The sequence below is a fragment of the Arachis stenosperma genome, chromosome 7 (genome assembly GCF_014773155.1).
Source record: "Arachis stenosperma cultivar V10309 chromosome 7, arast.V10309.gnm1.PFL2, whole genome shotgun sequence".
NCBI classification, from domain to species: Eukaryota; Viridiplantae; Streptophyta; class Magnoliopsida; order Fabales; family Fabaceae; genus Arachis; species Arachis stenosperma.
The window spans coordinates 3284663-3297030 of NC_080383.1; the positions used below are offsets into that span (position 1 = coordinate 3284663).

General features: G+C 37.5%; 2 protein-coding genes and 1 long non-coding RNA gene across 4 annotated transcripts; 1 reads left to right on the top strand and 2 right to left on the bottom strand.

Moving 5' to 3' along the window:
- Positions 1-543: 543 nt before the first annotated feature.
- Positions 544-3063, bottom strand: LOC130942139 (uncharacterized). Of its 2 annotated transcripts, XR_009070821.1 has the most exons (5): positions 2819-3063; positions 1581-2100; positions 1351-1497; positions 871-1053; positions 544-784 (listed from the first exon to the last, which is right to left on the bottom strand). It is a non-coding gene; the product is annotated as an uncharacterized LOC130942139 (long non-coding RNA). The 2 variants fall into 2 exon arrangements; XR_009070820.1 differs by having other exon boundaries at positions 544-1053.
- Positions 3064-3199: 136 nt separating this feature from the next.
- LOC130941222 (uncharacterized) lies at positions 3200-6943 on the top strand. Its single transcript, XM_057869639.1, has 5 exons — positions 3200-3237; positions 3341-3712; positions 5185-5359; positions 5452-5477; positions 5694-6943. Exons 1-5 carry the CDS (start codon positions 3200-3202, stop codon positions 5911-5913), a joined length of 831 nt encoding a protein of 276 aa, XP_057725622.1. The 3' UTR covers positions 5914-6943.
- Positions 6944-9867: 2924 nt separating this feature from the next.
- Positions 9868-12041, bottom strand: LOC130940148 (uncharacterized). The gene has a single exon (XM_057868197.1). It carries the CDS (start codon positions 11989-11991, stop codon positions 9958-9960), a length of 2034 nt encoding a protein of 677 aa, XP_057724180.1. The 5' UTR covers positions 11992-12041; the 3' UTR covers positions 9868-9957.
- Between the last annotated feature and the right edge of the window lie 327 nt (positions 12042-12368).

Below are 12368 nucleotides of genomic sequence, written 5' to 3' on the forward strand. Positions count from 1 at the left end.
ATGATTTGGCTTATTGTTGAAACGATTTTCACTTTGGCGTATTTACGTTATTTTTTCACTCATTTGGCTTAATATGGTTTTTTACCCTAAAATATATATTATACAGTTTATTTTTTTACTTTAAAATAGATGAGTTCATTATAAAAAAAATTTAAAAAAATAAGGTAAATAAAACTGTATGATTTTTAGTTTTGTCCAGAATTATAAGTAAGTTTTTAATAGGATAATGTAAAAGTGATACACAATGAGAGAGATAAAAAATAATCATACAAATAATTGATCTATCTTAAGTTATATAATACAATATACTTCATACAAATAATCATATAAAACTACAGAATACAACATCAATCATAAAATAAAGTAACACAATTATTATTCACTGCAGGGAGGAGGAAGAGGCAAGACTTTTTTAGAAATATTCTAATATTGCATCACTGTCGTGCACATATCATAGCATATTGGTCTATGCTGCAAGGATTCGCAAAGTCTTTGGATAACAGCTTATATGCACTCTGGTTGTAATATTTAAGACAGAATTCATCATTGTTGACATTGAGCCTACAATCATCCATTTTCCTTTAAAAGAAAATAGAACTGAAGTATAATCTAGCCCGTAGGTACATTCATAGAACTGAAGTATATCTCATGAAAAGTAAGAATAATAGAAAAGACTTGAAGAAAAGTATATCTCATGAAAAGTAAGAAAAGATTCAAAGTGGTCGCAGCCTCGCAGGAATAATCTAAGCCCGTAGGTACATTCATAGGTTGAGGGATATGTTGCCTACAATCAAATCATAACCAAACTTAGTATAAAAAAGGCTCAAAGTTTGACAATAATGTCAATTTGCTTATATAACTGGAATATACAAGTATCAATATATAGGAAGCAAATTTTATCATAAGTGCTGATAAGTTGTCCTTGTGAGTTTCTGCGGCCTTTCTCAACTCTGCAATGTTAATGTTACCCTTGGGGTTGCTGCACATCATAGTTTCCTAATGCACATCATACGTTTGATGCTTTAATTCTAGTTATGCAATTGCCTAAGACAGCTGCATGAAATGAACCATTAGTTGACACTCATTCCTTTTGATATCATCTTTGAACTTTCTACTATTAAGCATTACTTCATACAGACTAATTTATAATAATAGAACAGAAGTAAGCATTATGCCATTCTAATCACTTTACTCTATCTAAAGTACAAAAACCACCAACCAGGAGACAATGATATCATATTTGATCTACTTTCTGAGAAGAAACTAATGCCATCTCAACAGATTTATTATGACAGCAAAATTAACACAGACTGAAATTCGAGACAGAGCAGATGGTGAGAATTTAATTACCTTTGATTTTTGAGTAATGTTCAATGACATCATCAACAAGACCATCAAAACTAGGGATATAGCCATGGAGGCCTTGTGAAAGGCCAAATCCAGGATAATCCATAGCAAAGACCCCGTATCCAGCTAATGCTATCTTCCTAGCTATGCCTGAAAATAATCCCATGACACGTTTGAGTTGCTAATTCACAACATTACTTCTCTAGTTAATTGCAGATACATGTTACTAATACCAGGAACATGCCTTCAAAGAAAAAAGTGCAGATGTCTCCATATCCATCACAGAAAAACACTGTTGCTTTTGGCTTGGATGCCTCAGGAAGCCAACTCTTACAGAATATTTCAATGCCCCTTGAATTCACCTCGTATGACTGTTACATTGCATATCAGATAACCATCAATCATCTGATGACAATAACTAACTTCGTAGAATCTGCAATCTTCTGCAATTTAGCATCAACGCCAGGTAGCTGCTGCTTCATGCTGCAAAACAATAACTTACCCTCTGTCCTCTTCTTTCTCTTCCTCTGGATACCAATTACTTCCTTCAATTCTACACCGTTCCAAACAATAACTTATCCTCTTTCTTTCTTCGTATTGGCAATGTAAAATAATTAATAACAAAGTCATTTGTCCCTGCACTTCTGAAAAATATAGCGTTCTTCATATGATCTTCTGTTTACCAAGAATCCTCTCCAACCTATTTTTGTATTCTTTTAAATGTTCCAACTGTTTTCGAATTGAAATTACATTCTGCAATTAATAGAGAGACCAATGCAAATTCAGAAAAATTAACCAATCTATGTATACTTAATACTTCTATCCATCTATATCTATACATAAAGAGGATTTAGGTAAGTAATTTTGTACAAAAATATTTTTAACCAAATTGACAAATTAAAGCTAGGCATGAAACATATATTTGAGGAAAAAAAAAGAAATTATAACCATTTCATGCATGTGATAAATAAGATGTAGATAAAGAAAGAGAGTAGTGTTATAGATACACTGAGGAGTTGGTGTAAGTGTGTCATAACCAGAACCATCAGAGACAAAGTTGACTCCTGTGATGAGTTCTTGATTTGTGAGATTTGGATCCAAATATGGTGGTAAAAACTCTTTAAGCCCTAAATACGAAGCTGTGCATAATAATAATGTCATATCACTATAGCAAGCTAGCTAGCTAGTAAGAAATCAAATTTAATATGCACATACAGAATCAATCAAATTAAGGTTGTTACCAATAAATAAGAAGAAACAACACATATGAACCAGAAAAATAGAATCACTGATAAACAATTGAAACAAAGTTTCCTTTAACATATATCAAACACAAATTGAAATTAAACTTCATTCAAATTTACCAAAAACTTACCATAGAAAAAGCAATAAAACAAAATAAACTAAATAGAATCTGAGTTTGGAAAGAAGTAAGAAAATATATATACAAGAGATAGGGTGAAAATGTTACCTGATAGAAAGCTGGGGAAGCGGGTTGTGCGGCGGCGGGGAAGCGGGTTGCGCGACGGCGGGGAAGTGGGTTGCGCGGCGCAGTAGAAGCGGAAGCAAGTTGCGAGGCAGCTGCAGAAGCGGGTTACATGGCGAAGATGAGCGGATGAGAGAGACGGCAGAGGAAGAGGAAGAGACCATGTCAATCACTATTGAAAGAGGGCAAAACCCTATCAGAGCAAATGGTTTACAACGTTGAATTTGTGATCAAAATTAAAAAGGGAAGAGTGTAAAACTTAATAAATACAGAGGTCAATTTCTAATTTTTAGTTTTTTCAAAAAAAAAAACGGGGTTCAATTTATAATTATTTTGAAGTGGGTTAATGATACTCCCACATAAAATATGGAGCAAGGAATTATAAGATCGGTTCACTCCTCCAGGTGACGCCGTTTATCACAAAAAAAAAAAAAAAAAAAAAAGGAGAAAACCCAGCGCATAACACCTCCTACAGCCACCGCCCATAATCCTCTCTTCTCCTTGAAGGATAGCCACTTCCCACCATTCCACTTCAGAGCTAAAACTCACCGCCAAACCCTTCTCTCCCTTCTCTCTCTCTGTCGCCATCTCTCTCCGAGCTCTCTCTGTCGCTGCTCCTCGCCGTGGGTTCGTTGCCGCTTCTCTGCTCCTCGCCGTGGGTTCCTTGCCGCTTCTCCCCTCCTCCCCGTGCGTCGTTTCTGCTTCTCCCCTCCTCTTCGTTTCTGCTTCTCCCCCCCTCGCCGGCGTCGTTTCTGCTTCTCTGCCCCACATCGTGTCTCGCCGGCGTTGCTTCTCTTCCCGTGGAGTTTCTAGTCTCTGCTACAACCCTCTCAGGTCTCAAGTCTCTTCTTCTCTGCTGCAAGCCTTCAACCCTCTCAGGTCTCAAGTCTCAGTCTCTAATTCTCCCTGACTCTATCTCCCTGACTCTATAACTCTGAAATTTGAAATTTATTCTGAACATGCATATGATGTATTATTGATGATTCTGCTGAATTTTGATATATTAATGTTTTGAAATTGAGTTGCTAATTGTACCTTCTTATTTCATGTTTTGTTACTATATGTTCGAAGTGACTGAAAATATCTTCTTAATCTTCTTGTTATAACATGATTAGGTTGTTCTAATGATTGAATGCTCCTATGATTAGTTCTATTTTGCACCTTTATCGATTGTAGTTTCATAAAATCCAAAAGCAAGTCATATTTTTGCATCGATGACTAGGCCTATTTTTTAGAAACAAATATTTGTGAGAGGAAAGTTTTTCTAATTAAATAAATATGTCTTTCTTTTCTAAAAGTCATCTGCATAAAGTCAATACGAAAATAATATTAAAGGTTCCAAAATCCAAACCATTAACATAGTAGAGTTTATGCTGCAGCATTTTCTTTTCCTTTCTTGTTGGGTTAAGCAAGCTTTTCTATTGATTTTTATTGTTATTGTTATTGTCAATAAATTACATCTATTTTGGATTACCTATTTATGATGGAGATATTGGAACACTTGATGATGATTCTGATTTGTGATGAGTTGTGTCTTTGATTAGTTGAAAACTTGTTTGTTAATGTTTCTTTTGATAGTAGCAAGGATCTGAGAGCGGTTTGATGACCGGTCCGGTTCTCAGAACCTTGATTTGTATGTACAACTGATTGATTTAATTTGTAATAGGTTTAGATGAATTGTCTTTGTAATTTTATAGGTAATATTGATGCTCATAGGTTCTGTGAATCAAGAGATTGGAATGGGAAGAATTTGTCAGAGATACTGTTATTAGATAATAGGTGCTGTGATTGATTGATTTTTTTTTTTTAAACAGTGTTTTAAGATGCTTCTCACAAACTCCTTGGACATAATTTATGGATTGTTATGTTTGCACTTTTATTGTGTCAAATTAAGATCCTATTAAGCAAATCAACTTGGATTAGTCTATCGGTTAACTCACTAATTCGCTTAAGCAAGTATCGATTCGAATATCGTCTTGTACATGCAGGAACTCATTGGCGCGGCAAACCCTTAAACGGAGCACAAATCCGCGGCGAATTAGTTATTCGCCTATTGTAGTACTAACTAATTTGATGTTTATTTTTCTATTAGTTATTTTATTAGTTATTTTTAGAAATTGAGACTTGATTGTTGTTAAAGTGTTAACGAAGACGTGTATTTTAAATTTTAATTTTGATGATTTTATATTTTTATTTGAGACCGGTTCAACTTGTGATCCACTAGTTGAACTAATAACCTAGTGATCTAGTAGTCTAACCGGTTTGATTATTGGTTTGGTTCTGACAACTAGGTTTGATATCACTCATACTTTCTTGGAATTCTGTTACTGAATTGACTTATACATCCCTAGGATTGTATTGGGATTGATTACCGGTAGGCATAGAATGGAGAAGGGCTTAAGTAGCATCACCACGAGCAGCAGCAAGGAAGGGTTACCTCTCACCCCTCATTCCAACTTCAAAACTGCTTCCACCGACGATGACCTCGCTCACATCCTCTTCAACATCAAATCCTCCAAAACTTCCGTAACCACCCCTTTCCATTTCCCAACAATCTCTTCCCTTCATCTTTCTGCAATTTCTAATATGACATATGTTTGATTATTTTTTTTTTGCAGGCTGTTATCAATTATGGCGCCTCTTGGTATGTTTATCTCTTCTCTGAATATGTTTGATTTATATTACTATACAAGTTATTAAGAATCGATATAATAATGGAAACTGATGTTAAGTGAACACAAAAGCAGGTAGCATCTTTTACCATTTAGGCTTACTTGATTGTTGTAACTTGTAAGGTGGTTGTGTGAAATTGAAATATAGAACAGGAGATTATGAATGATCTAGTTTCCTGGTTTTTCAGGTGCCGTGTGTGCAGTGAAATCCTCCCTGCATTCCATAGATTGAGCAATAATTTTCCAAAGCTCTCCTTCGTCTATGCAGATATTGATGAATGCCCAGAAACAACTCAACACATTCGATACACCCCTACTTTTCAATTTTTTCGAGATGGTGAAAAGGTAGATGAAATGTATGGTGCTGGAGAAGAGAGGCTGCGTGATCGCGTCTGGTTGCACTCTTGAGTACACTATACAATGTCATTTTTATTGTCAGAGTTAGGTGACATGCTTGCAATTTTCCAGTAGATGTAACATTGTGAATCATGAACAATTCAGTGAATATTCAGGCAAACCCAGTATCCAATGTTTCCATTTGAAACTACAACCATATAAACCGTCCTTTTATGAGGTAAACAGCTTCATAAATTGATAAAAAAAAAATATCACGTAGATAGCATTTTAAGTTTACACCAACTACACGAGATTGGCTGCAAAACAATCAACAGCAGAAATGAGAAAAGAATCGGCAACGGTTTAAGAAATTTGAAGTGGTAAAACCGAAAAAAAAAAAGAGGCAGCTAATGCTGCAAACTCCTATTTTACTAACGTATCCGCCTAAGAAGCATATCTAACCCTCGTTCCTCATCAAACTGTGAAACGTAATCTTCAATAAGAGGTACGCATTGAAGCTCCTTTTATTTTCTTGTTTACCCAAAGTTTGAAAGATGGCTGCGATGACAACCACCTGTAATCTGGCTATCTCATCAAGCCTTGGGCTTGAGCATCTTCACCGTCTCCCAAGTGAAATCAGGATCGTCACGTCCGAAATGTCCGTAAGCAGCAGTCTTCTGGTACCTGAAGTTGGTACCTGAAGTTGCCTCCTCTCATGAGGTCAAGATTGATGGCAATCATTCCTGGCCTGAAGTCAAAATTTTCCTTAATAGGCTTCTTTTTCAAGGAATATCCCACTGCTTCGATTGCGATTGGTAACCCTTTACATTCCATAGCAACATTTGAGGCCACCTTTAATACCTCGGATGGCGAATTGTCACCTATTCCTGAATACTCTTTGAAAAACATCCAAGCTTCCTCTTCTGGCAAGAGATGTAAAGGAATTTCTCTTTGACAGTTCATCAAGGTGCAAACTCCATGCAGACGCGTAGTCAAAAGGACCTTGCAGCTGCTTTGGTTACCCTCTTCACAAGGAATTCCAATATCTTCAAGCTTAAGCTTATAGCCCAAACATCATCCAAGATCACAAGAATTCTCTCTTTACTTTGCAGACCCAAAGATATTCTTATTGCTCTTGATGCTTAATTTTCTTCAGAAAATTTCATCCCCCATCAATTCAGCAATTTCCTTCTGAATCTCTTTGATCAGTGGCAAGCACAACTCGGTCGAAAAGATTCATAGTCTTGGCTTTGTTACCAACTGCTTTCACCAGTATTGTCTTACCAGAACCTCCCATTCCATAGAGTCCAATCAAATTGATACTATCATCTTGCAACGCCTCCAAAATTTGATCCGAAGCTTTTTTTTGTGGACTTGAAGTAAACAATGTTTCCAGGATATAAATACTCACTGTCTCGAATTGGAGCAGGGAAGGAAATAGTATCAAATTGACCATTTTTGTTCAGATTTATTAGACTCTATTTTCTGTTGTATTTTCTTGCACAGATTATATCTCTTCCCAATAGAACATTGTCCCTTGAAACAACTTCCATTGGTCTCTATTTCTGTTTCCAGATTCTCTACCTCGTCTACAAGCTTTTCGGCTTCATTGATCCGCTTCAGAACAGAATCTTTGACTTGTTCTGTTTTATCAGTTGCTTCAACTCTTTTCTGCACACTACCTAGAGTTGAAATCAGCTTCTGCTTTTCTTTTTCAAGATTCTTAATGAATCTTCCAGCACGAAACAGATACTGTCCTTGCCGTATCGCTAAATCCACCGCATATTCTGAGATCTTGGCAGCTATGGAGATGAAAATTTCAGCCATTTAAACAAAGGTAACCTGCCAAGAAAACCACATGTCAATAGCATCAAAGCAAAGAAAATTCTGTTATGAAAACCAGAAGGCAAAAAGTGGAAAAAATCTCACAAGAAAATATTTATTGTTAATATGGTATTATGAAAGCTATTTCCACCAACGATTTCCTCATCTTTAAAATTTATCAAATTCCATCTTAATCAAATTCTTAACTACCAACTTCATCACCATAGATCTTACTTTTCCATTACTATTGAGATGGTAACTATGTCGAATTAAAAAATAATAATAATAAAATGCTAAGAGAGTAGAGTTCACAGCATAATCATTGCTTCAACAAAAAGAATAACAAATATTAGACATGAAGAATATAGAGCTTAGTAAGAAAGAGATATGTGGAATTTAAACTCACGCTAATTAAGATGTTGCAGGCTCAAAGTGTGATTATTCCTCAATAATTTTGGTCACCAGAAAGTGAAAGATAGTGTGGATGAATTTGCTTAGTGATTAAACCAAAGCCATGCAAATTGGGTGGAAGGTAGACCCTGGAAACTTGGAAGTAAACGAATCAATCACTACGCTCTTTTGGTTCATAAAAGTAAGATCAAAAGCAAAAAGCTCCTTTAATTATTGAAGAGGTAGCATCCTTTATTCCTTTGTAATAAACTAAATAGAGTGACTTGACTTCATGAATTGACCCAGGTCCTTAGTGTTTACCAACCCTTAGTAACAAAAAAAAAAAAATAGTCAAAACTTGTCTTATTTAACCTTTATTAATTGTTGCTAGAATTAATAAATACTAAATAAGAAAGTTTGGACTATTTTTTTAACTTCCTAACATTACCAATTTACAAAATTTAGTTCATAATAAATATGAATACAATATAGCAAAAACTTGTCTAATGCAACAATACTGGAATGGATTTTCTTTTATTTTCTCATCACCATTTCATTTGTAAAATTTATCTTCTACAATTGAGTTTTTCTTTTACACCAACTGTAAACAATCCTCTGTCACTTAAATTAATCACAGTTTAATCAACTTCTTAAATACCAACTTCATCATCCTCTTGTATACAAGCATTTTGCAAAACAATTAACAATTAACAAAGCCATAGTCTGTTCAACTAATAAATGCTTCACCACTCGCTTAAACTATTAACAAAACTATAAATAGACAACATCTACATTCTGTATTGTGTCAAAAACAGAAAAGAAAAGAAAAGATAGAAAGAAAGCTAAACACCAATTCAGCTTACCAATAGGAGGCTTCACCCAAAGAGTCACACTAATCTGCGCAAATACAAAGGGGGAGACGTCAGAGAGATTGAAGATCACTTTCGGATAGTCGAATGAATGTGAGATTTTCTACCATGTCATCTATATCTGGAGTCACAATGACACGCCTTCTGATCTCCCCAATTGCGCAACAATGTTTTTGAGCAGTATTCATAACAGCAACATCTTGAGCAAATGTACAATTTGAACCGGGGGAAACTTGCAACCATTTTGGAATCAATTCAGTAACATTGTGTCACTGAGCATCTATATCACATGACTTTGGAATTCGACCATGCTTCGACTTTGTTATCTTTACAAATTAGTTTTTCCAACCCCTTATCAAAGTCCATTCAATACTTGAAAATTAAGAAAAAGAATTGAAAAACTAACACCAAGATTATATCGTGCAATTTATATAGGGAATGCAATACTTACATCATAAAAGAGTATCGCCAAGCTTCGGCTTGATAGCACCACTCTTGTATACAAGCATTTTGCCCATGAAGCCAGGTGGTAGTTTCATTCAACTGACAGGGCTTCACTTTTTTCATGGATCCCTTTAGAAGAGCTCTCACTGTCATCTTGGCCTCCAGAAGAAGCTGATCCTTTAATCGCTGGCAAAGCTGCTGGTAACTGGATCAAGAACATACTTGTCTCCGGGTTTTCCTCCTACCAACAATTTGCTCATCAGAAAACTACTATAATCATTAATAAATTCAATTTTATAAGTTTCAGTTCACTAACCAAAAGGCCAAGTTCCTTTGCTGGATTTGTTGAATCTTCATCGAGGAGTTCTATCAAAACAGTATGCATAGGTAAAGCCTCTTGATAGGTATAATTAAAAATTAAAATGCCAAGAACAAATATTTATTGTTTTCTTCAGCAGCTTAGAAAAACAGAAGAGAGTAGAGGAAATCAAAATAGTGATTGATAGGCATAATTAATCCAAATATTTATTACTGAATAACTGCTTATTTACACAGATTAAGAAAACTCGAAGGTAATAAAAAAAAATGGTTAATCTAGCACGATTAATTTCTGATATTTGGGGCCGGAAATTGCAGCTTCCATTGAACTTTCGGGGGTGAGTTCACCGTCATTGTCCATGAACAACTTCATCAGATTCTTAGAGAATCCACTCACGAGGGCCACTCCTTGCTGGGTGGCCGCCACCGGAGTGGCCCTCGAGTCCCTCAGATTCCAGAACACAATCTGAGGAACAGCAGAGCCATAACCTTTCTCACTATACTTCCTTGTAATTGCTTGGTAATCGGTCTCCCAAGGCGTGGCGGATGCTTGATCGAACTCCATGTCACTGAACACAAACACCCTCTTAATCATCTGATCTTCTTTCAATTTTCCATCCACAGCCACCTCCAAAATTCGATCAAATACTCTTTGGAAATCCGTGTTCATCCCCCACTTCATCTCCCTAATAAAGCTGGTCTTGGAATAAAGACTATTGCCTTCAATCAAATGAAGCTCAGGATCTGCACTGAATGTGATAACCTTCCCCTTCCATGGTTCCTCGTTCAATTCAGACACCAACAACCCCAATGCAACACAAACATCCATGGGAGTCCCATGCATGCTTCCAGAAACATCACACACAGCCAAACAGTTCTTCAGTTTACCCGTCTTAAGCATGTCACTCACCATTCTGCTCCACTGAAGCTCTGCCACCTCATCACCAGCTTCATATTCATCTGCATATTCATCTTCATCTTCATCTTCATCTGAAACTTCATATCGATATGGACATCGATATTGCAAAGACTGTATGATCTCATGAGGAAGCAATGCGCCAGCGGCAATGGTAGTCTTCCCTGACTTCACGTCCACAAGGTACTGCATGAACCTCTCTTTATCATGCTTCAAGAACTTCTCCTTATAGAGCTTCATAGCCACAGAGGCCACTCTGTTGTATGGGATCGAATCCCAGCGTTTCTCACTCATGTAAACCTCTGGAAGTTCTAGAATCTTCCGAAGAGGGACAAGAACCTCCTTTCGTAACCGATCACGGATCCTGTAAGCATAATGCGCCTCCTCGATTCCTTCATACTCGGTGCGAGGGAACATCCTCCTCGCAATGGATTCACATAGAAGCGTGGATCGGTCAAAGGAAGAGTCAAGAGAGGGACACCACTTCGCAGCCAGACTGATAGCCGTTGATTTGTCGGAATTTAACAACTCCAGATCGTTCTTCAAACAGTTGGCAAAATGATCGGAGATGCTATCGTGGAGGAGCTGAAAATTTGCATCTTCGTTGTAACGGTCAAGGAGCTTCTTGGCCATGGAAACCTTCTTTTGTTCCCTGAGAGAACGTGCAGTTTCCTTCTCCTTCTTCATCATCTCGTTCGCCATATTCTCAAAGGGCTTCTTCATGCTCCCGTTGTTTCTGGCATTCCTCAAATTGCTTCTGGTTCCCCTTCCCCTCCTCCGCTGGAACGCTCCCCTTCCTCTTCCCCTCCCCAGGTAGAACGCGTTTGTTCCTCTTCCCCTCATCTTCTTGAACCTGTTCCTCTTTCTGGAGCCTTTTACGCTGAGCCACTGCTCCTTCTGATTCTTTCGCACATCGGAACCTTCTAGAATCCTGTAGAGAACTTCCGGAAGGTCCTTGAAGTAACCGAATTCGGCGAAGGAAGGGACGTTGGCTGCGAGTGTCTTGGGGTGGTTAGAGAAGAGCCACATGGCAGCAGTGTAGAAGCCTTCGCGATCGGACTTGCCGGTTCCGCGGACGCCTCGGAGGTTACAGACGAGTTTGAGTGTGGTGAGGGGGTTGTGGGCCCATGCCACGTCGAGCCTCTCTCGGAGGGAGTCGGAGGGAGTGTCGGGAACGACGTGGAAGAAGAAGTCAAGGCATGGGTTGCCGGTTGACAAGAATGTAGCGGACTGGTTCTCTGTCAAGCCCATTGGGGGTTTGGAATTGTTAAATTTCGAGACCATTAGGTCAATGAAGGGTTCTGAGGCTGCGGTGGTGGTGGCGGCGGCCGCGGTGACGGCGGTTGGTTTTGGTTTTGAGAGTTCAGGTGGGCCCAGGAGAGTGGCCATGCCTATTAGCAAGAAATGCGAAAAGGATTTGATAGAAGAGAGAAGAAAAAGATGGATATTGGTGTAGGAAATAGGAATGAAACGAAGGGAAGTATATATAGTTGTGCTTCAGCTTGGGGAGCAAGAAATTTTAAGAACAAATGTGACGATACTGCCCCTACCAACTTAATTTTGCAGTTATTACGGAGAATCATATTCAACCGCCTTGGGTTACTGTTTAGTGTTTACTCATTCTGATTATAATTTTATCCCTTTTTTTTAATTTGTTGTCTTAATTAAATTTATTTAGTTCTGCTTCTGCTTGGGAGCAAGAAATTTAACAGTTATACTGTAAGGTGCAATACTGCAAGTACAACATGCGATTTTCAATCATAGAC